At 41.1% G+C, this 24095-nt stretch overlaps 1 protein-coding gene across 2 annotated transcripts in view; it reads left to right on the top strand.

The window, feature by feature from the left end:
- Positions 1 to 216: 216 nt before the first annotated feature.
- The window catches only part of LMTK3 (lemur tail kinase 3), a 59805-nt gene continuing 35926 nt past the window's right edge, over positions 217 to 24095 (top strand). For both annotated transcript variants that reach the window (XR_015696485.1, XM_014052881.2), the window contains exons 1-10: positions 217 to 697; positions 6128 to 6261; positions 6355 to 6505; positions 7808 to 7884; positions 9205 to 9323; positions 10836 to 10920; positions 11902 to 12050; positions 14149 to 14233; positions 14541 to 14662; positions 18169 to 18318. Coding sequence is in view for 1 of the 2 variants with exons in the window: in XM_014052881.2 (XP_013908356.2) it covers positions 610 to 697; positions 6128 to 6261; positions 6355 to 6505; positions 7808 to 7884; positions 9205 to 9323; positions 10836 to 10920; positions 11902 to 12050; positions 14149 to 14233; positions 14541 to 14662; positions 18169 to 18318 (1160 nt within the window). In the remaining variant the exon portion in view is untranslated. The remainder of the gene's footprint in view (positions 698 to 6127; positions 6262 to 6354; positions 6506 to 7807; positions 7885 to 9204; positions 9324 to 10835; positions 10921 to 11901; positions 12051 to 14148; positions 14234 to 14540; positions 14663 to 18168; positions 18319 to 24095) is intronic.

The raw sequence follows: 24095 nt of genomic DNA, 5'->3' as shown, positions 1-24095 counted from the left end.
AGTGCAACCCAGAGAGCTGAATCTGAGGGGAGGGGGGGAGGAAAACACCCAGCTGCCTTCCCCCTCATTTCTCTCTTCCCCCTTTTTTTCTCTCTTTCCTCCCTTTATCCCTTCAGTTGTCTTTTTTAGGTTTCCTTCTTTGCCTCTTTCCCCACCCCTCCCTCTTCCCCATACATTTGCTTCCCCTCCTGTTCCCCATGTGAGATCACCTATTGTTACAATTCCTCTCCCCCCAAAAAATCCTTTCATCCGTTTTACCTTTGATATCCTTTGCCACCCTCCTCATTTATTTTCCACCCCTCCTTTTCCTCTACGGGCAACGAAGGGAGAAAATCCATGAGAATGAAAGGCGGGTAGCGGGCGAGCCAAGCGGTAACACATCAACTTAAGGATGCAGGCAACACAGCCTCTTGGGCGCTGCGACCATTGTTCCTGCTGCCTCCTGCTCCATTCCATCAGTTCTGATGTCTGAAGCCCATCGTGCCTGTCCTCCCCCTGCTTTGCTGGGGCAGCCAATTTCTCTCCCCGTCCCCCTGCACCTGCGTCTTGAGACCCCTCCCCGCCTCCCTTCCCCTCCTTCCTGATCCATGATTCCAGACTACCCCTAAGATGCTAAGGCAAGGCCCTTTCCTTCTGCTGGCTGCGTCCATGTCGTATTTCAACCCAGAGAAAGCTTTGGCAGCGCCTTCGGAAAATGGTGAGTTTGGGCAGGGGCAAGGGTTCCCTGGGCATCGTTGCCAGCAGCCACCCCCTAACCAGATCGCTTGCTGTTGCCTCTCGCCCAGCCATCTGTGGCCACCTGTTTGTGCAGCTAGGTAGCTGCCTGGTGGACCTGATCCCCACCCCCTTCAGGCTGCCAAGTGGGGACAAGACTTGGACCAGGGGGTTCTGTCCAGACTAGATGGGGAGGGGGCACCTGGGTTATAAATGCTCTTCTCCAGAGACAGCTGGGATTCCTATACAGAGCAAATACATCAGCCCTGGGATTTTGCCAAATGCCTTAAAGCAGCGGTGGTGTTTCTTATCGTCTTCTCCTGAGCCTCACCTATTCTTAATGATAATTGGCACTGGAGAAAATTGAAGCCACCCCTTAAGGCAATCAAGAGAAGGCAGAAGTTACCTGGAAAAAAAGATATATATTTTTGTACATGATCCCCTGAAGAGGGGTCCAGAGTCATTCCACAGTAAGGGAAACCTAGGATAAATATTTGCTTGCAAAGAAAACAACGTGATGGAGGGAAGAATGTCTGAGAGGTGGGTGTGAGATTTATGCCTGACAGGTCAGTGACATCCGGAAATGCCATCTGTGTTTGGTCTGACAGTCATCCGTGGAAAGTGGGAGACTCAGTTGGGATGCATTCTTGACATTGGTGAAAAGGTATTATGTGGGGTTCACTGAGGGCTTTGTGTAAGGACAGAGTATGGCTGAGATAGAGAAGATGGTGAGAGACTTCATGACTGGAAGAAGAGAAGAAGGAATGCATAAATACTATTTTGAAGAAGGACCAAATAGAAGATTAGGTGCAGGGATAAATGGATAGCTATGGGCTAGTGGGAGGTTTAGGGAAACCATGAGTTCACTGGACATGGTGTTCAATGAGGCTTTGGCAGACCCATGCTCAACCCACAGATCCACCATAAACTTGGATGATACTTTGTGGTATCACCACATTCTCAGACTGTGTAAAATAGGTGCAATGTAGACTTATCTTGATAGGGTGGTATACACATATAATAATTAGAAGTAAGGAGTACTGGTGAGAAACATCTTTCTGGCTACTATCCTGAAAAATATGGTTCACTTGATAGATTTGTTTTTATCTGACCCACTTGTCCCTCATCTCCTCTGATACAGGAATCAACTCAAATATTAATGCCCAGCAACAATAGTTTTCAAATATTGGTACGCTAATCACTACCAAATATTGGTAATCTAATCATGCCTCAAAAACTCCAGAATGTTGAGGTATGATTGGATTATTAAAGGATTGTGACATTGCCAGTTGCTTCATTCTAAGAGATTGCAGCATGTTTACTGTTGCAACAAGCTGCAAAGGTGTTCTTTCCCCCTGTAATTTATAATAAAAACTATCTCCACTCCCCTTTCTTGTGTTCAGTCTCCTCTGATGTATTATCCTTCTACTTCCTCATCTCTATCTTGTCTTTCTTTCTTTGCTGTCATAATGCAGGCTGGAAGTCCAGAAAATGTCACCTTAGTTGCCAATGGCTTACTTGCTCTGATGTCAGAAAGGGCAGGCAGTCATGGACCAAGAATTAAGGATGGCATAGTAGGCTGTGCCTCTGGTGTTGTCTTCAAGCAACATCAGCAAAGGCTGATGATTCCCCCAGGACATGAAAAGTGTGCTTGTCAAATCTTAGCAGATTACAATCACTTAGAAGAAACTAAGACTATATGAACCTTCCCCAATCTGACACCTTCTATTTCCCCTGATTTCCATTCAGCAGACCATTTGAGAGTTGAAGCCTACATGTCTGTCCCATGACTGAATGACACGGTGGGGTAGATGACAGCTCTGCTTTACTAGCAAATATTTCTTGTGACTAACTGCCAAGCCTTCACATAAGCAAGAATAGGAGACCTGTAGCTTGTTACATTGTCCTACAGAAACAAGGTGAATTCTCATTTCTGGCATAACTTTATCCACGCCTAATGGAAAATCTAGTGTAAGCAGCCAGACATCTCTGGTAATAGTATTAGAATACTAATTTTAATATAATCAATAAAAAAATAAGTAATATGCTTTAGGACCAAATCCCAGCATGGAAGATGGTCTCTAGAAATGTAAATGTGTGCCTAATTTTAGTACCATCTGATTAAATTGTCTTTTCTGTTTCCAAATATATCTCAGCTTCCTGGAAGAAAGAGGATGACATTTCCACAGGAAAAAAAATAGAATTCTATAGATTCCTTCAGGGCGAAGGCAGGATAATGAAACAGTTTCTAATGACAAGTTTCTAATGTTTTCATAACGCTATAGCAAAATTTGAAAATCTCATATACGTAACTTGAAGTTTGTGTTTTCTTTTTGCGTCATTTGACAGAGGAATGGTGAGTGGTTAAAACAGGATGGGTAGAACAAAGGGTGGAAGAGATAATAAAGAGAGCAGAGCACACGGAAACTGGTGAGAAAACTGTCTGCATGATGGAGCAAAGGTTATCATCTACCTGGCTACAAGATTCAGCCTTTAAACAATGATTCTGGATTTTGAAAGAGATGTCTCACTGTGATATAATAAGAATATGTAGCACAGGGTCTACCATCTTTATTATTTCAGAATGTCTCCCAAGTGTGGATATGAACTTCTGGGAAAATAAAGGTGTTAATGGGTCCTACAGCCACCCAGTTCAGCTTCTCTGTGGCTCTAAGCATCTCCCTCTGCTGGGTACCATCGGCTGGTACATTTCCATGAAGAAGTAGGGACAAAGTTGAGGCATTCAGCTTGGCATTCAGCAGTTCATTTAGTGACCACAGCAGTTCATTTAGTGACCATTCAAAGTTACAAGAGCATTGGGGGGGGGAAAGGACCTATGACCGTTTTTCACACCTCCCTTTCAACATCCCCATGGCCACATAATCAAAATTCAACTGACAAAATTCAAATGACAACTGACTCGTGTTTATGATGATTGCAGTATCCCGGGGTCACATGATCCCCTTTTGTGACCTTCTGACAAGCTAAGTCAATGGGGAAGCCAGATTCACTTCAGAACCATGTTACTAACTTAACCGCTGCAGTGATTCATTTAACAACTGTGGAAAGAAAGCTTGTAAAATGGAGCAACACTCACTTAACAAATGTCTATTTAGCAATAGAGATTTTGGGCTCAGTTGTGGCCCTAAATTGAGAACTACCTGTAACTGCATCAGCTACCACCAACTTTCATTGGTGAGGTAGAGGACAGCATATTCAAGATCCCTAAAACTTAACTGTTCATCTTATTTTGGCAGCTGGAAGAACGTAAGGCAATATACAGTAGGCTTAATCCAAGACATTTTGTTTCCTGTAATGAAGGATAAAATAGCACCCCACATTCAATGATTTATTTGTTTGTCTTAATTACTCCACTCCAGATGACTCTGAATGGCATACAATAGAAACAGAGATGAAAAAGAACAGAAAAAACAGAAAACCATAATGTTGTATTCCAACAGAGGCAGGCACTAAATGTAATATCTCCTCTCCAATGCTCTCTCCCAGAGTCAGGTTTCACTACTTTATAAAAGCTTATCAGGGTAAGTAAAGGGTAAAGGTTCCACTCACACATATGTGCTAGTCATTCCTGACTCTAGGGGGCGGTGCTCATCTCCGTTTCAAAGCCGAAGAGCCAGCGCTGTCCGAAGATGTCTCCATGTTCATGTGGCCGGCATGACTAAACACCGAAGGTACACGAAATGCTGTTCAGAGAAGTAGTAGGCCATAAATATGGGGGCAAGTTATTTCACAGCCCTGCTAAGAATTGTTACCTCCTGAGGAGACAGGGCCATCAGCACTGCCTCTCTCCCAGGTTTTGGAGAATGGAAAGTGATCATAGCAGTAGGTAATATTTGGGTCTATAATGGCAATGGGCATCATTTTGTGTGATGACTGTCCATAGCACAGTAACTTAAGGAAAGCAGAACTAGGAATTTAAGTCTCCGTATCTCTGTCTTCTGATATAACAGGTGCTTTCCTGGCTTTTGCTGCCTGAGAAAATCTCCTCACATTGTCTAACAATGTGGGAGGGGCTGCAGCTAAAACAGAAAACAAGAAAACCATGTTTGTTTTTAAGGGGCCATCCATAAGCGCCCCAGAATGCCTACTGTCCCTGTCCTACTGTCCCATTTATGTGTTTATGGCTATGTTTTGCTTATTTGCTTATTTATATCCATTTATTTGTGCTATTTTTCATGTGTTTTCATACTTGTTTCCTTGTACTTTTTGACAAATAAAACAAACTAACAAATAAACAAATGATGGTCATAATATAAATGCTAGCACTTTGAGAAAAGGAAGGAAAGAAATATTTGTGGCAATTCATGGAAGTATGAAGTTAGGACAAGATTCATCATCATCATCATTATCATTTTACTGCACAGGTAATACAGTACCACAACCGAGCCCATAATTTATGTTGCTAAGTGAGACATTTGTTAAGTGAGTTTTGTCCCATTTTACAACTTTCCTTGCCACATTTGTTAAGTTAATCACTGTGGTTCTTAAATTAGTAACACAGTTGTTAAGTGAATCTGGCTTCCCCGTTGACTTTGCTTGTCAGAAGGTTGCAAAAGATGATCACGTAACTCCGGTGCCCTGCAACCGGCATAAATATGAACCAGCTGTCAAGCATCCGAATGTAAATCATGCGGCCATGGGGGATGCTACAACTGTCATATATGTGAAAAAATGGTCATAAACCACTTTTTTCAGTGCCATTGCAACTTGAAACAGTCACTAAAAAACTTGTTGTAGGTCGAGGACTACCTGTATATCTTGCTTTTCTGCCTTTCTGCAAGATAATAAAAACATGGAACCATAATCTTTGAAAGATAATTCATAGGACGAAAATTCCCACTGTTCTTTCTTAACATTTGTCCTCCACCCTTTCATCAGTTTGTAGCTCAGCTTCTAATTCTGAAACACATGCAAGTTCACTTACTAGTTCAGAACGTTTTAGATGGTCCTCAAAGTACCCTTTATTTTCCCCCAGGCAAATAGCTACCTCTAAAAGATGATTTAATATATATATATGTCCTATCTCAGGGGTCAGCAATCCATGGCTCTAGAGCCGCATGTGGCTCTTTCATCCCTCTGCTGCGATTCCCTGTCACTCAAAATATGTATCAAAATCACCAATGTGCAACGTATGCCGGAATGTGGTTTAGTGAGCTTTTCAACCCCGGTAGGCCAACCATGGATAAATCCAAGAAAAGAAAAGTTTTAGAAGAAAACAGAATGTTTAATTCAACTACATATACTAGTTTTGTGGCTGCTCAGGAAATAGTCAGGCATGGGAAGGGTTTTTGTGGCTCCCAGTGTTCTCTGTGGGAAACAGGTCCAAATGGCTCTTTGAATATTTAAGATTGCTGACCCCTGTCCTATCTTGTTCTTTGTATATCCTCTTCAGATGGATTATCTCAGGGCCGGGGTGCCCTGGCCCCTCCCTATGCTGTGGTTCTGATCTCCTGCTCAGGCTTGTTGGCCTTTATCTTCCTCCTCCTCACCTGCCTGTGCTGCAAGAGGGGTGATGTGGGTTTCAAGGTGAGCCAGATGGTGGGTACCAGAGGTGGGCATGATGTGTTTTTGAAAAAGAAACGTCTTTTTTTTTTAATAAAGTCTTTGTCTACTTGATAGGAATTTGAGAACCCTGATGGAGAAGAGTATTCTGGAGAATATACACCACCTGCAGAGGAGACATCTTCCTCCCAATCCATCCCAGATGTCTACATCCTGCCTCTTTCTGAGGTTTCACTCCCATCTTCCAATCAACAGATGCCCAAAACAGGTATATTTCCTGAGGGAACGGGGTCCTATTATTGTCCTCCTCTTCATTTGTGATATCTTTCATATTTCTTTTGTTGTTTAGAGAATACAAAATGTTGGAGTATTGGCAACACTTGCTACAGTTCCTTGGGAAAATATACTAGTGCAGTTCTATCCCATCCATCTCTGACCTGAGGTCCATTAGATATGTTTCCACTATCTGAATCTTGAAATGATGGGAACACCAAGTTGGGGAAGGCTGCTGTAGACCTTGGCACCTTCATAATGAAAAGTATATGAACTTTGCATAAAAATAGCAGAAGAGTAGAAATCCAAGGTTTGTTTTTCTATAGAATGGGAATATCTTTAGTGATTTATCAGTTGAGCATTTACTATTTCCCAGCCTAGTTGACTAGATTTTACCCTGCCTTTCTATTTTGGACATTCTCTATTACTTTTGCATTTTCTTCCTGTTGTGGCACCTGCTGTTTCTCCCTTGTGTTGTCTGTCTGTCATCTTTCTCTTCTGTCTTTCTGATCTCATCTACATGTACAGTGTTGACTTTCATGACCCACTGTCTTATGCAGTGATCCATTCTGATCTCTAGATCTCCCCCAACTTCAACTCACTTTCATTGTTGGAAGGCCCAGGAATTCTGTCCCCACTTTACTTTTGCTTTAATTGAAGCCATCTTGTCCTTTTTCATCCCATGAACACTTTCCCACAACCATTTCCACATACAGGTAGTCCTCGACTTACAACCAAAATTGACCCCAACCCTTTTGTTGCTAAGCAAGACAGTTGTCCCATTTTACAACCTTCCTTGCTACAGTTATCAGCTGAATGGCTACAGTTGTTAAGTTAGTAACATGGTTATTAAGTAGATAGGCTTTCCTATTGACTTTGCTTGTTAGAAGATTGCAAAAAGATGATCACATGACCCTGGGACACTGCAACCGTCATAAATATGAGCAAGTTGCCAAGCATCAAAATTTTGATCACATGACTATAGGGATCCTGCAATGGTAGTTAAAGTATGAAGGAGCAACATTAGTGCTGTTGCAACTTCAAACAGTCACTAAAGAAATTGTTGTATGTCAAGGACTATCTGTAGTCTGTTTGCAATGGCTTCTTGTAGACACACTGTCTGAAGGACACCATAGTATGGAAGACTTTTCTAGCTCATCTCACAGCACCATTTGGGGGGGGGGGGGCTAATAGCTTTGTGGCATGGGGAGAGTCAAAATGGAGCTAACTCTTAGCCTGCATCCTCTGTGCAGCATCCTTGACTCCCATTATTTTGAACACCATATTCCTCTTTCAGATTTAGTGAAACACTTGGGTCTCAGTAGACAACACCTCAGTTATCTGCAGGAGATTGGAAATGGCTGGTTTGGAAAAGTAAGTAAGGAAAATTCAGGTTTTTTGTAGAATATGATTTAAGAATGAAATTCAGGCAATTGCTTTCATGCCTTCCAGCAAGAGTTGACTTGAATCCTACAAATGGAATAGCAATGGGCAAGTCACTGACTCTATGATGCAAATCATTCCTTTATTATGATGACTTCTAAGCAACTTTATAAAGATATCCTTTATGAAAGGATAAAAAGGATACATTTGCAACAAAAGAACAAGATGCCAGGACCTTTTACACTTTTGTGGAATAACATTCTAACAATGTTAAAAAACCAGCAGCCAAATAAGCAAATCAACAAAAAAAAAGTCATTAATTGCAAATTACAAAATTTAATGCAGAACGTAATTAAATACGAGGTTACAGAAAATAGCCTACAGCAAGCAAGAATTTATTTTCTTGTTAGTGAGAGTACTAAGCAACTTTTCTTTTTTTAATAAACAAGGAATCATTATTTCAAAGAATATGTGCCCAGCTTTTACTTGGCAAGACTTCTCCCAGTACACCCAGTGATGTGTTTGGGAATACAAATGGAGATTTTGGGATGGAAGATGGGCCTTCCAAAGATGATCACACAGTTTTTGCCAGATTTGAACAGTCAAAGGAGAAGAGAAAGAAAATAAAAATTCACGGTTCCCACCTTATTAAAGTTATCATCCATTGACTTTAACCTAGAGTCATTTTACTTTCCAAGAACCAGAAAAGCCTACTTTTCCCAAAAAATTATTTTATTTATTCAATTTCTATATTCAATTTCCAAATTTTTATTTTATTTATTCAATTTCCAAATTCTTATTTTATTTATTCAATTTCCAAATTCTTATTTTATTTATTCAATTTCCAAATTCTTATTTTATTTATTCAATTTCTGTAGCCACCCATCTCAATCAATGACTCTGAAGAGGTTACAATTCCAAAAATATAAAAACAATTCAAACAAGAAAAAAAAACATTTTAAAAACAGTGAAAACATTCATATGGCTCAGGAAAAAGGAAAAAACAAAACCCATTCAAAAACAAGTTCGATCTGAATACTTTCAGGTACTCGAGCTATTTCTCCTTTGCCTTCTTGTCTCCTCCTTTATTGCATCCCTTGCGATAAAAGTAATTTTTCAGCTGCCCAGGAACCAAGCTGTTTAGGGTTGTATAGATAATTAAATTGTACCTGGCAATCAATTGGCCATCAGTGAGTTCATTCAGGACTTTAATGACTAATGAGATATAATCTACATAGTCATTCAGATTATTAACCAGGTGCTAGTATTTTATGGTGGTTTCTTTCTTTCTTTTTCTTTTCTGCCTCATAGGTTATTCTGGGTGAAATATTCTCAGATTTCACCCCGGCACAGGTGGTGGTGAAGGAGCTGCGTGTAAATGCTGGCCCACTGGAGCAGAGGAAGTTTTTGTCAGAGGCTCAGCCTTATCGGTAAGAACCAGAAGAAACTGATTTTGGGGTAAAAATGGGGTAAGGAATCTTCATACAAAATACAGGCACTCCTCAACTTATGACCACAATTGAGCACCAAATTTCTGTTGCTAAGTGAGACATTGGTTAAGTGAGTTTTTCTAGCCACAGTTGCTAAGTGCAGTTGTTAAATTATTAACATGGTTGTTAAGTGAATCTGACTTCCCTATTGACTGCTTGTCAAAAGGCCATAAAAGGTGATCACATGACCCAGAGACATTGTAATTGACATAAAAATGAGTCAGTTGCCAAGCATTTGAATTTTGATCACATGACCATGGGAATGCTACAATGGCGTAAGTGTGAAAAGCAGCCGTAAGCCCCTTTTTTCCAGTGCCATTGGAACTTCCAATGGTCATTAAATGAACTGTTGTAAGTCAAGGACTACCCGTATTTGTCTTTATGTCCATGATACTGTAATTGTGCCAAGGGTAGGCCCCTAATGATACATGACCTTTTTAAAAATCTCTACTGCGTTTTTCCCAATTATCTTTCTCTTTGTTGTAACATTATGGAGATTGAACGCTGGGCAAGATGTTCTCATCTGAGGAATACTTATTTTTATACAGAATAATAGTATAATAGATTATAATAGTAACATCCTTAACCATCCCCCCCCCCCCAGCTTCAACCTTAAACTGTCTACTGTGGACCTCACTCCTTTCCTAAGAGGTCCATAAAGGGATTGTGCATAAGAGCACCAGCGTGCCTAATGTCCCTGTCCTACTGTCCCCATTTATTTGTACTCATTTCTTTGGTTCAGGTCCATGTTTATACTTATACCTGTTATCTTGTAAATGTTTGACAAACTAAATAAACAAATAAATAAAATAGTTTTATATGCAGAAAGGTGGAAAGGCTTAAAAATACCTATAATGGAAGAATGGATGGTGAAACTGGTGGAATTGGCAGAGATGGCAAAGTTGGCAGCCTTGATGAAATAAAAGACGTTGACAAATGTTATTTCTACTTGTGAACCATGTTGGAGCTTTTTGCAAGAAACTGAAAGAAATGAAAGGTTGATTTGGGGGTCTGATGATTAGAATCATATGGGATTATGGAAATAATGTAGACTAATGTTTATCTTAGAGTAACAATCTATCTGGTAAACTTAGTCAAGGAATCACTAATGAAACAGTTTTCAATTCCCAACCTGTAAATCAGTCTATGAAAACCAAATTCAGGGATAGACCCATAAATGTTCCTACTTCTCAAAGCAGAGCTCTGTCACGGCTCAGAAATCTCCATTCTGGCTATTACAGAGGTGTTGGAGATTGGGGATGCTCCAATGAACTGCTACCAAATTGAGGTTATAACAGAGAACACAGAGGAACTGTCCAAAAATAAAAGTAGGGATTTCCCTATGTATGTTATGACTCACTGAAATTCTTGTCTGGTCATCCAGAAATACTTTTTTTCCCCCTCCTGCTTTTTCTGTGTCCCTCCCCGTGTCTCTACCTTGCCTTCAAGAAGACTCCAGCACCCAAATATACTACAGTGCCTCGGCTTATGCACCGAAACTATACCCTTCCTCCTGATCATGGAATTCTGCCAACTGGTAAGTCAACTGAAGCACAACTGAAAACAAGATTTGAGAATTACTAAAGTCCAAATCCTATTATCATGAAACTGGAATGCTTAGGGCACCAGTGCTCTGATTCTGGAGTAACCACAATATCAGTAGTCACTCAAGAACCGTGATAGTAAATCTATGGCACTCATGCCAGAGATGGCATGCAGAGCCCTCTATGTTGGCATGCGTGGCGGTTTTTTCATGAGCTTCTATTTACCTGCAAGCGACAAAACAGAAGCTCACGAAAGAAAAAGATCTTACCTCTTGCTGTGCTGCTGGTGTTGGGATGCGCTGCCTCCCACTGGCCAGCTGGTGTTGGATCTCTGCTGAGCATGCACACATGTCTGTGCGTGTGCATGTCCATACATGAACATTTTTGTGCATGTCTGTGTATGCACATACACCTTCAGTTTGGGCATGCGCATGTGTACAGTTTGGGCACTCAGTTTCTAAAAGGTTTGCCATCACTGCTCTATGATAATGTCTGTCCCCTTGTCAATGTGGCCCTAATGACAACATTAATTTCCATAGCCATTCATTCAAAATTGCTTTGCCCAAGTAGATATAAATAGGGAACCTGACTTCCTTGTAGGAGGCAGTTGTGTAGAATATTAACCTCATATTTTTCTTTAATTACATCTTAGTTTTAAAACAGCGAGGAGCCTGCAATAAGTGGGGAAATCATTTCCTACACCACCAATGAAATACCTTGTGTGACTTTATTAATTTGAATAATGTAGTTCTGAGTGAGCCCAAATCTACCTGGCACTTTTGTTAAGTCAGTTTAGAATGAGGGCACAATATATAATATGGATAATGTGCACTTTGAATGAGAATAAGGGTATTTTGGAATCTTCAAAAATGTCTGGATAATTTTCCTGGTTCCCAGACAAAATTATTAAATTTGCAAACTTGGTCAATTTTTTCTTCTCTTTTGGTTTCCTCCCTCCCGCCCCCCACCCACAGGGAGATCTGAAACGTTACTTGCGAGCTCAACGCAAAGCAGATGGAATGACTCCCGATTTACTGACACGCGACCTCAGCACATTGCAGCGCATGGCGTATGAAATCACACTGGGAGTGCTACACTTGCATAAAAACAATTACATTCACAGGTAGGGATGATGGCTTGAAATCTGAATTTTGCAGCTTGGGAAAGAGTGTGAACTAGTATGCGAAAAAGAGTGAGGAGAATGTGAGATTTAGAATTGCAGGTTCACTCAAATGGAAATTACTGTGATGGGTTAAAATGGAGGTTGAAAGATTTGGCAACTTCCAAGGGCAACTGCACCTGACGATGGCCTGATCTTGATAAAGGATGAATAGAGATGTGAACTTCCCTATAGATAGAAACTGCCGGGGACATTATCATGTTATGTCATTATGGCTCTGTCTAAAACATATACAGAAAAGGGATTGGATGAGGGTTAGGATAATTAAAGTATTGATCAATTTTTAAAAAATCAGAAATCAGGACCAAAAATCAGCCAAATGTTATAGCAAAAATATTTTATACTTTAAATATATTATTTGTTTGCTTGTGTATGGCCACTGCCCCCCAAATTTAAAGAATATAGTGAGGTTTCTTCCGGGGGGGGGGACGTCTTGTGATGTAAGATATATCACAAATATCATTTAAAAAATACTATAGAATTTCCTATACAGAGTTCCAGCTAAGAAAAATCATGTGAAGTCAGGTCTGTATGTGAGTATATTATATTAAGCAAAAAAGCTTGCTTGGATAGCCACTGACTGCTAAACTGGATTCTGAAAATTTTTAACTAAAAGTAGTGCTATGCCATGGCACTACTTTCCCTCCTCTTCCTCCTCCTCCTCCTCCTCCTCCTCCTCCTCCCCCTCCCCCTCCTCCCCCTCCTCCTCCCCCTCCTCCTCCTGTGTTTCTCAACCTTGGCAACTCTAAAATACATGGGCTTCACTTCCCAAAATTCCCCAGTCACCTTGGAGTTAAAGTCTACAGTTCTTAGAGGTGCCAAAATTGAGAAACATTGTTCCTAGTGCATGATCAGCTTTACAATTCAGATTTTTTAATATATTGCAGTATTCTGCCTTGTTCATTTTGCAAACCAGGATTTGTGTACTAAAGGCAGATTTTCATTTACAAATCTTGTCTGTAATGAATACACCAGAGGTGATGTTCAGCAGGTTCTCACCAGTTCTGGAGAACCGGTAGCGGAAATTTTGAGTAGTTCAGAGGACTGGTAAATACCACCACTGACGCCCCCATCTATTCTCTGCCTCCCGAGTCCCAGCTGATTGGGAGGGAATGGGGATTTTGCAGTATCCTTCCCTTGCAACACCCACCAAGCCACGCTCACAGAACCAGTAGTAAAAAATTTAAATCCCGCCACTGGAATACATCAAGCAACGATGTGGGGTTTGGCTGACCCCTTAAACAAAACACCCCTGCTTAGTCCAGGGCTTGGGAATCTGAAGCCTTACGGTATTATTGGAAATAACATCTCCCAACATCCATGAGTTATCTGGAACCACTATTTCAACAATAAAAGGAGGACCGGGGTTCTGGTTAGAGAACCAGTTTGGTGTAGTGGCTAAGACATCAGGCTAGGAACAAGAGGAATGTGAGTTCTGAGCCTGCTTTGGACATGATGCTAGTTGGGTAACTTTGGGCCTGTCACTCTCCCTCTCAGCTCTAGAAAAAAAGGCAACGGCAAACCACTATTGCAATTTTGCCAAAAAATATCTAGAGGGATTAATCCAGGAGTCAGTAAAGCCACCAAAATAAATAATCCAATTCTGGTCAATCAGTCAAAGTCCTAGGAAGAGTTAAGAAAATAAACAGGTCACGTAGCAAAATTCTAGGCAACCCCAAACGTTTTAATCCTTTTAAGTTATTGTGAGGATAAAAATATGCCCTCTGAATTTTTGAAGGCAAAATGGGTTACCCTTACCCCTTTCCCCCCCAAAAAAAACCCCCTCCCCTGTAACAAATATATATATATTATCCTCTCTATGTATATTGGGAAAGCTTAACTCAGGAGTGTCCAAAGTTGGGAACTTTAAGACTTGTGGACTTCAACTCCCAGAATTCCCCAGCCGGCTGGGGAATTCTGGGAGTTGAAGTCCACAAGTCTTAAAGTTCCCAACTTTGGACACCCCTGGCTTGATGTAAGAAAGGGTGGGAAATGAGAGTCTCCCTTCTTACCTGACTCAAAATCCTCTTGCCTTCCTCAGTGACCTGGCACTTCGGAACTGCTTGCTGACCTCAGATCTCACAGTGAGAGTTGGGGATTATGGCCTGTCACACAACAACTACAAGGTATGAGGTGAAAGTATCTCAAAGAATCTAAGATGGGTCTCAAGTGAGTCTTGGCAATGAGTAGCTGTGGCAATTTATTATTTGCAGAACATCCATTATGAGATTTCACCCCCTGTTCTTTTTTAAAGGAAATTATTATGAGCAGTTTAATTTAGAGCAAACTACTATATCATATTGCATGGACATATAGAGGGAACTCTATAATGGGTGTTAGTTGAGAAGCAGAGCATCCAGGGCCCATGAAATGTTGGGAGGTTGAGATGTCTATAACTCAATTTCTATTCTGTACTGTTTCTCATTTTTATAGGAAGATTATTACATCACTCCGGATCGGCTCTGGATCCCTTTGCGTTGGGTTGCCCCAGAATTATTGGATGAGATGCATGGAAATCTCATTGTTGTGGATCAGACCAAGGAGAGCAATGTTTGGTGAGTCCTAAGAATGTCTCTTGGACTAGGGAACTTTAATTTGTATTCTTAAGCAAGGATACCCAGTCCATCTGGGTTAAAGCTGAAACAAACATTTCCAAGTCCACAAGGAAATGCTCCCCAGTGTTTGCAAGCATTCATCCAGTGCAGGCCTCCTCAGTAAAACACAAGGATGCCACAATGTTAACACATGACGCATTGATGTCAACTTGGAATCCTTGGTGGATTCACTAGCATACAAATAGATTGAATAGATGAACAATAGTGCAAATGTTGAAAAGGCAAACCTTGACTTACAACCATTCATTTAGCAATGATTCAAAGTTGCAACGACACTGAAAAAAGTGACTTACAACCAATCCTCACACTTAAGACCATTGCAGCAACCCCACAGTTAAATGATCAAAGTTTGGGTGCTTAGAATAGAATAGAATAACAGGGTTAGAAAGGACCTTGGAGGTCTTCTAGTCCAACCCCCTGCTTAGGCAGGTAACCCTACACCACTTGGCAAATGGCATGTATTTACAACAGTTGCAGTGTCCCTGGATCTCCATTTGTGATCTTTCTAGGCCCTTTCCGAGAAGCAAAGCCAATGGGTGAAGCTTGAGGATCACATGATTTATTCAACAAATGCAGTGATTTGCTTAATACCTGTGGCAAAAAAGATTGTAAAATGGACATGACTCACTTAGCAACTGCCTTGCTTAGCAATGGAAATTCTGAAAGTCCCGATTGTGTTCGTAGGTCGAGGACTAGCTGTATACTAATGCAAATATGTAAGTGATAGTATTTGTATCATTATACAGTTTTTTTTTCATCATTTATCATTTGTCTCCTCCCCCTGCAGAAATCCATGCACTGAACTAGTTATTTTGAGCCACTCATCACAACCCTCTTAGTGACTAATGTTCTTTTATTTAAGCAAGTGATTTTTCACCTTCCCCTTTCTTTTCCTGTTCAGTCATAAACAAGAAAAAAATAGAGTTTAGCAAAGACCACCTTGTAAGCGCTTTGACTGCCGTGTTCTTTTACTCTAAAGAAGACTGCTCCCATGTTTCTGGCCAAATGGACATGTTTGAAATTTTATTATGGCTGCTCCCCAGAGACGGCAGTTTTCTATTTACCAGATGGCTGGCTTACCTGCCAATCTTCTCAGTCTCAACCTCCAAGCTCTGGACTGTCCATAATCACAACACTCCCTTTTCTGAGGAGATGGCATTCGTCCAAAACAAAGGACTGTGTAGCGTTGCTAATCAAGATTAGGGGGCCCTGTGGGAGTCCAGAGAGAGCCCTGGAAATGAAGATGATGTTGGAGGCTGGTGCTTTGCTTTGCAGCATGCCAATTTTCTATTTTTTTAATTAAAGCTGTTACTTTAATGTAACCACCCAGGAGAGAAATGTTGCCAAAAGATTTGTGTGTGGACATACTGATGCCCTGATGTACCAGGAGTTTTAAGACCTGGTGCACATGAGATTTATTTTAGGGTTCTTCCTCATTACACATTCCTGCTGGCCTTTACCAGACACCAGAAAAATATGCTGTTGTCAATTATGCTACTCCCACAGCTTAAATGTGTCTCAGCAACTAGGCTGGGGAGTAAGGTTGTTCTTATAAATATAGAGCAGAAGAGTTTCAAGGCAGTGATGAGTAGATTTCCCTCCCTTCTCACCTGGCAGTACAAAAATCAGCCATCAACTGAGTTCATAATGTGTGGCTGGAAGAGGATGGGAATCTGGAAATGTCTGGTAATGGTGGCTTAGCTGGGATGTGGAAAAAGCACATTTTCCATAAGGATGTTAGATATTCCTAATATATAAAGATAAAGGTAAAGGTTCCCCTCGTATATATGTGCTAATCATTCCCAACTCTAGGGGGCGATGCTCATCTCTGTTTCAAACCTGTGCTGTCCAAATACGTCTCCATGGTCATGTGGCCGGCATGACTAAACACCAAAGCAGTGGTGGGTTCCTACTGGTTAGGAGCAGTTCAGCTGAACTGGTAGTGGTTTGGCAGCCTGGGTCGCTGGAACCAGCAGCAACCCAGGCCTGAAATGCCCCTGAACCGGTTCTCCAGTTCTACCTACAGCAGCGCCATCTTGTTTTTTGGTTCTGCGCATGCTCAGAACAATTTTCATTGCACTTTTTTTTTCATTTTTAAAGTTTTGCGCATGTGCAGATCTATTTATGTGCAAATGCGCACACTGAACAGGCAGTAATGCCAGCAGCAACCCACTCCTGCGTTGAAGGCACACGGAATGCTGTTACCTTCCCACCAAAGGTGGCTCCTATTTTTCTGCTTGCATTTTTACATGCTTTCGATCTGCTAGGTTGGCAGAAGCTGGGACAAGTAATGAGAGCTCACTCCGTTACACGGTGCTAGGGATTTGAACTGCCGAACTGCCTACCGTTCTGATCGACAAGCTCAGGATCTTAGGCACTGAGCCACCGCGTCCTAATATCTACAAAAACATACTGAGAACTGACATTTACGATATATCTTGAACTTGTACTCATAATCCTTGACTTACAACCGACCATTCTAAGTTACTACAGCACTGAAAAAAGTGACCTACAACCAGTCCTTGCACTTATGACCATTACAGCATCTCCATGGACACACAATAAAAAAGCCAACCTGCATGCTGTGCCCCATGGTCATGGGATCACCCATTTGTGACCTTCCCAGAAGGTTTCAACAAACAATGTCAATGAGGCAAGCTGGAGTTGTTTAACAACCATGTGATTCATTTATTAATTGAGATGATTCACTGAGCAACTGTAGCAAAAAATATCATAATATTGGGTGTGACTCATTTGACAACCGCCTTACTTAACAATGGAAATTCTGGTTCCAATTGTTGTCATAATATGAGGACTACCTGCAAATACTGCAGGATCAATATAGTGCTGGAAACAGCTAGCATGACTCAAAGCACCCAGAAATTGTCTACATAGTGCACAAAATAGCTGCCCCTTTCAAATTAATCAAAGAAGTGAAAAGTGTGGTCACACAAACTTGACCACAAAAGAAACTGAACATATATCTTGTGCTCTCCTTTCAGACCTAAACTGCTGGCAGGATTTGATTCTTTTTCCCAGATTAAATTGATTGGATTGTTCCTGTACTTTTTAAAAGAGAGATATACAGCTTTCTCCCAAGACTGTTAAACACGCATTTGAGAAAGAGGTGTACTGCTCTTCCCGAAGATTGGGAATCCATGGAAATGAGAGTCTCAGCATTTCCCAAACTATATCTGAGGCATTCGGGAGATGTATTTTAATTTCTATAACTGCCCATCTCAGTCAATGACTCTGAGCAACTTACATTCCCAAAAACGTATATTACAATTAGGGCATGCCCACAACCGCCTCCAACAGCTGATAGGAGCTGAAGTAATCCCAGCCCCTGGATCATTATTGCCAGCATTATAATTGAGGTGTTGTAATTTATTCACACAGCAAAGAGGATTTTCCCCTCCGTCTTGATCTCCATGTGTTCTTTTCAGGTCAATGGGGGTGACCATCTGGGAACTGTTTGAATTCGGCTCCCAGCCTTACCGGCATCTTTCCGACGAGGAGGTGCTGACTTTTGTCATCAAGGAACAGCAGATGAAATTGGCCAAACCTCGCCTTAAGCTTCCTTATTCAGACTATTGGTAAGTTCTTCTTCCTTAGGCCAACAAATCCTACACCCACCAATTGGGATGCCATCAGCCCAGGCCCCTTCCAGAGACATCCAGTAGAAGCCACATGTTCTGACCCAGCTCCCCAAACACGACAAACCTTCTATAGTGAAATCAACGATTCCTTTATTAGGAGCACCAGCAGCTGCTGCAAAAAGTTTCTCTCACCGCAGGCTAACAGGTCTGTCCAGCAGAGAGATGAATAGTTGTCTGCCACATCTATTCATCTCTGCTCCCTGCCTTTTATCCCCAGAGCTAGGGTGGGGCTTCCCTAGCAGCAGTGGCTCTTCCTTCCCGAGGATCGGCCCATGGATTTCCACTGCTCTCCTCTCCTCTGCCTTCTGTGCATTCGTGTGTCAGGCCCTGGACCCAGCTATTCCTCCTCTTCCTCATCAGCCACCTCCAGACCTGGGGACTGTTGACTCTCCATCTGAGGGCTGACGGACTCCACCTCTGTCTCTCTCTGACAGCTCCATCCCCTCTTCCCCCTCAGACCTCTCAGGTTGCCTTGATGCTGATCCTGATTCCCTCGCCTCCTCCTCATCTAATTCGGCTTCTGGAGGGGCCGGCAGCTGTCAGGCCACAACACCACAATGAAATCACAAGAGCTATTGCGCCATTGTGCAAATGATGTGCGTACAGGTAGTCCTTGAGGTGCAACTGGTCATTTATACTAATGTTCGAAGTTATGAGGGACCTTATCAAAACGTACTTTGAACCCAGTTCCAAAGTTCTCCCCAGAGTCATGTGACTGTATTTTGGGCATTTAGCAACCATCCATATTTACAGCTGTTTGTAGTATTCCTTAGTAAAATGGCAACGATATACAGTGGTTTCTGCCAAAAATTGGTTTTTACTTCCAATTTCCAGCAAAAACACCCCACAGAGATCAATAGGTTTGCTTGATGACCACAGCACTTGCTCAACAACTGCAGGATCACTTAATGACTGCCTGAAGAAAAGGCCATAAAAATGGGCCAGTCACTTGGTGAGCCATTTTACGACTGTCGTGACTTATGATTGTAATGGAGAGGATCCATTATGGCTGTAATTCAAGGATTACATATCCCAAAGGGTTTTTTTTTCAAAAGGCAACTGGACTTTGTTTTTCCTTGAAGATGTTTCGCTTCTCATCCAAGAACTGAGAACTTCTTGGATGAGAAGCAAAATGTCTTCCAGGAAAGACAAAGTCCAGTTGACTTTCGAAAAAGCCCCTTTGGGACAACCATGACCTAGATAACTGAGAATTTCCATAGACATCAAAGACTACCTGTATACACAATTTGCATCATTTGTATCAAGACACCTTGGCATACATGGCTTCATGTGCCCACCCCACCCCATCTTCCCCCTTGAAGATGTCCCCATCCCCTTCATCCTTGACAGACTCTATTGAGGTTTCATGGACAGTTTGTGATCTGGGATGTTATCCCTAAACTTTATGATGCTCGCCTTAGCATTCTTATTTCTCCTAATGTTCTTCCATTCTCCCTTCTCTGTATTCCTCTGACTCTTCCTCTATCCACCCATTTCTCTCTCTGCACTGTCAGTCTGGCCAGACTTTCTTCAGCTATGACCTCTCTTTCCATTTTTTCCCCTTCCCTGTCCTTTCTGGCTCGTGCTAGCTAATTCAGGGGTCCCCAACCCCAGGTCTGTGGACCGGCACCAGGTTATGGCCTGTCATGCAAATTGGGCCACACAAACAAGTGAAATCCCATCCACGGCATGCAGGCAGTACACAATCCCCCCCCTCCTATTCATAGAAAAACCTTGGAACCAGTGGAACCAGTCCCAGGTGCCCAAAAGGTTGGGGGCCTCTGAGCTAATTGAATGTCTGCAGCTTTCTATTTCTGTCAGTAATTGCCTAAGATGCTTTCCAGTTTAATATTTTATTGAGTTATAAAATATTGTAAAATACAAAGTAAATAGAAAAGCAGTGGGTAGGAAAAGGGGGAAGAGAGGCGGTAAAAGATGATAAGAAAAGAAAAAGGAGCATTGACATCCAACTCTCTGTTGCAGCAACATAAGGCATTAACATCAAGTCACAATTTTTTGCTTTTTCTTAATGATATGTACAAGCCATTTTTGTAAAGTTCTATCAGTCTACTCAGTAAAACCCAAAATCAAAGTTTTATTATTTTCCACCAAGTACGAAGTTCAGGAGAGGTCTCCAAGCGGAAATAAAAGTATTTATGTTCTTTTCTTTAATCAGAGTAGTCAATTTCTATTTCAGTCAGTAATTGTCTAAGATGTTTATCTGGGCTGAGGAGTTCCTTTCCGGTATTTTAAATATTTTTCTAGTAGTAATATTATCATTTTTAATATCTCATCATAACATATTGTGCAATCCTATAAAAAAAATAGGAAAGGAAGAATGCAGTAAAACAGTATAAAAGGAGAATTTTTTAAAAAGTCATTCTTTCTGTTGCAAATTTTTTTTTTAACCCAGAAACAAATCAATCTTTTTTTGTGGCACAGAGACCTATTTTGATACAGATGGCATGCAAACATGCAGTGTTTGTGAAGAACCCCCTAATCAGAATCTGGTATCTAAATTTACAGGATTTATAGACTATTGTAATCAACCATATCTGAGTACCATGTAACTCCTAAATTTGAAATTTGACTTGATATAAAAACACATAATAATTACATATTAAAGACAAGATTGTTCATTATAAAACCACCATATACACTGGGGGGTGGGGTCAAACATTCCAAAACATTATTAAAAAATCTTTATTCAGCCAGAGGGATAGTCATAGCTGAAGGTCAATGCAATTTTAAGGCATGCCCTTCATTTTAAAATTAAAATTTTAAATGGGTAAAAAGCAACAGGACAGGGGAAGTAGTGTGGTCTATGCAATTGCAGATTGGACTACAATTGGACTGGGTTCAAGGCCATACAAAGTCCTTGGATGACTTTGCATCAATCACTTTCAATCAACATAATCTATCTCACAATGTTGTTGTGGGGAAAAATGGAGGATGGGGTGTGATGTACATCGTACCTCGAATTCCTGGATGAAAAATCCTGGGATGTAAATTATACAAATTAAATAAAAGTGTGATGCTTGACATAAAAAGAACTAAGTAATTTTGTAGCCTTTTCCCTTTCTATTTTAAATCCTTTCTGTTTTAAAGTGGAACTCTATTTATTCTCCCTTTCCATTGGTAGAGTGCACCTGTTTTGTTTTGTTTTTACAAATATTTCATTTTATTTCCAAAGTTAAAATACAAAACAAAGGGGGGGGGGAAGAAACCTAACAACCATCAAATGCTAATAATAAAAAAATCTGTGTACAAAAATATAACTAATGATAAGTATATAATCTATAATGACGTTAAATGTAAAAAGTCCATCCTGGTTGAATGCTGAAAAATTTATCAAAAATATCAGATGCATTCTCCTTCTCTTATAATACAGGTCAATAAATAATTATAAACTTTCCAATCTACATAAAATAAAAATACTATGTTACATAGAAGGATTCTCTGATGTGTACGTCTATTTATCTATCAATTCAGTTGACCTAGCATCTGTTTGCTATATAAAGAGCCGAGGTGGCGCAGTGGTTAAATGCAGCACTGCAGGCTACTTCAGCTGACTGCAGTTCTGAAGTTCGGCTGTTCAAATCTCACCGGCTCAGGGTTGACTCAGCCTTCCATCCTTCCGAGGTGGGTAAAATGAGGACCCGGATTGTTGGGGGCAATAATGCTGACTCTGTAAACCGCTTAGAGAGGGCTGAAAGCCCTATGAAGCGGTATATAAGTCTAACTGCTATTGCTATTGCTATAAAAAAGCAGTCAACAGGTAATAGCAATAGCAATAGCAGTTAGACTTATATACCGCTTCATAGGGCTTTCAGCCCTCTCTAAGCAGTTTACAGAGTCAGCATATTGCCCCCAACAATCTGGGTCCTCATTTTACCCACCTCGGAAGGATGGAAGGCTGAGTCAACCTTGAGCTGGTGAGATTTGAACAGCCGAACTGCAGAACTGCAGTCAGCTGAAGTAGCCTGCAGTGCTGCACTCTAACCACTGTGCCACCTTGGCTCAGGTAATCCCAAAAGTAAAACTAATTTTCAAACCCAGTGGATTGCACCTTTTTATGGACCATCTTCTCTCAAAGGATCAATTTGATCTCCACCTTTAAGATTGCTATGGAATATGTTCTATGCTTATGTGTTTTTCTAGTGAGGGCCAGAGGACAGGCCTAATGACATAATTATACACACGCTGTCATTTTACATCCTGGCATCAAATGTCGCTGTAAGGGCCGTGTTTGCCTGGTGGTGTCATTTGGGTCCTCAGAGTTTGCTGTGGGCACTGCTGGTGCTGCTACCCTAAAAGAAATCCTTCTAGATGAGAAATTGAGCCTTTGCTTTCCATTAGGAAGTTTAGGCTCTGCCATCTGTAAGGAGGACTCCTGTCAGAAACCCTGAAGAGATGCTGTGAGACTTCACAACAGGTTTAACTAGGTCAATAAAAAATAGAACAATGTTTGTGCCACACACTAAGCTTCATTACAAATAACCTTGTCCAGGTTCTTTTTATTTTAAGAGCTTAACACGTTATGTGAACGCTGCCCATTTAGATGGTTTATGATTCAGTGTCTTTTCAATAGATTTATGATTTAGGGCACTCCATATAAGGCTACCCTTGAAGAGTATCTGGTGCAGAATACAGCTGCAAGGGCAATTCTGGGTGTCCCAAGGACTGTGATTGTCACACCTCTGCTGTGTGAGCTGTATTGGGTGCCAGTTTACTTCCGAGTCCAAGTCAAGGTGTTGGTTATCACTTTTAAAGCCCTTCATAGCATGGGACCAGGTTGCCTGAGGAACCATTTTGTCCCACTCACGTTGTCTGTCCCATCCAGTCAGGCATGGAGGTTATGTTATGGTTTAGGAAGAAAGACTTTCTGCTGTTACCCTTGCCCTATGGAATATTCTCTTTCCAAAAGTGAGGCTGGTCTCCATTTTTTCTGGCATTTCAAAAGAGTATGAAGACCTGGCACTGCCAACTCACATGGTATGATGGAAGCAACAGCTGAAGGAAAGGAGGCCTCAACTGGAGTGGGGATGGGTTAAAAGACATTCCAGCTTAGAGTCCACTGGAGGAAGAAATATTTGAAGTCAATATTTCTGCCATTTCCGGTCTGGTGAATTTTTTGAAATTGGTGATCATTGACACATCCTTGGAACATTTCCAGTCCTTTGCATCTGACACATTCAAGAGCATACTTGCAACCTTGGTGATGGTTGGTGCCTCAAGGGCACCCCTTCTGCCTTTTAACTTATCTCTTGCTTTTAATTGTTTCTCATCCCATTTTAATTCTATTTTCATTGTTAACTTTTTATAACAGAACATATCATCATATATCATAGTTTTATGATTTTTATCTGTCAGCTGCCAAGAATCCCTTAGATAGTGAGCTGGGTAGTGCCTAAATCTGATAGATGATAGATAGATAGATAGATAGATAGATAGATAGATAGATAGATAGATAGATAGATAGATAGATAGATGATAGATGATAGATGGGTGGGTGAGTGGATGGATGGAGGGATGGAGGGATGGGGTCAATCCAGAAAAAATGATTCAGTAAATAAGTAGTGCATTGTGTGAATGCAATCCATGTGTAACACCTAAAAACATTGAATTACAAAATTCATCTTCTTGTGATTTAGGGGAGATGGACCACATTTCTATAGATACCAGTTTGAATTCTAGAAACATTGAGTGTAAGA

Source organism: Thamnophis sirtalis, unplaced genomic scaffold, assembly GCF_051295495.1.
Source record: "Thamnophis sirtalis isolate CommonGarterSnake01/CBP01778 unplaced genomic scaffold, rThaSir2_p1.2 scaffold_4, whole genome shotgun sequence".
NCBI lineage: Eukaryota > Metazoa > Chordata > Lepidosauria > Squamata > Natricidae > Thamnophis > Thamnophis sirtalis.
Note: the sequence above shows the minus strand (reverse complement) of the source record. Positions and strands in the feature narration are given on the sequence as shown.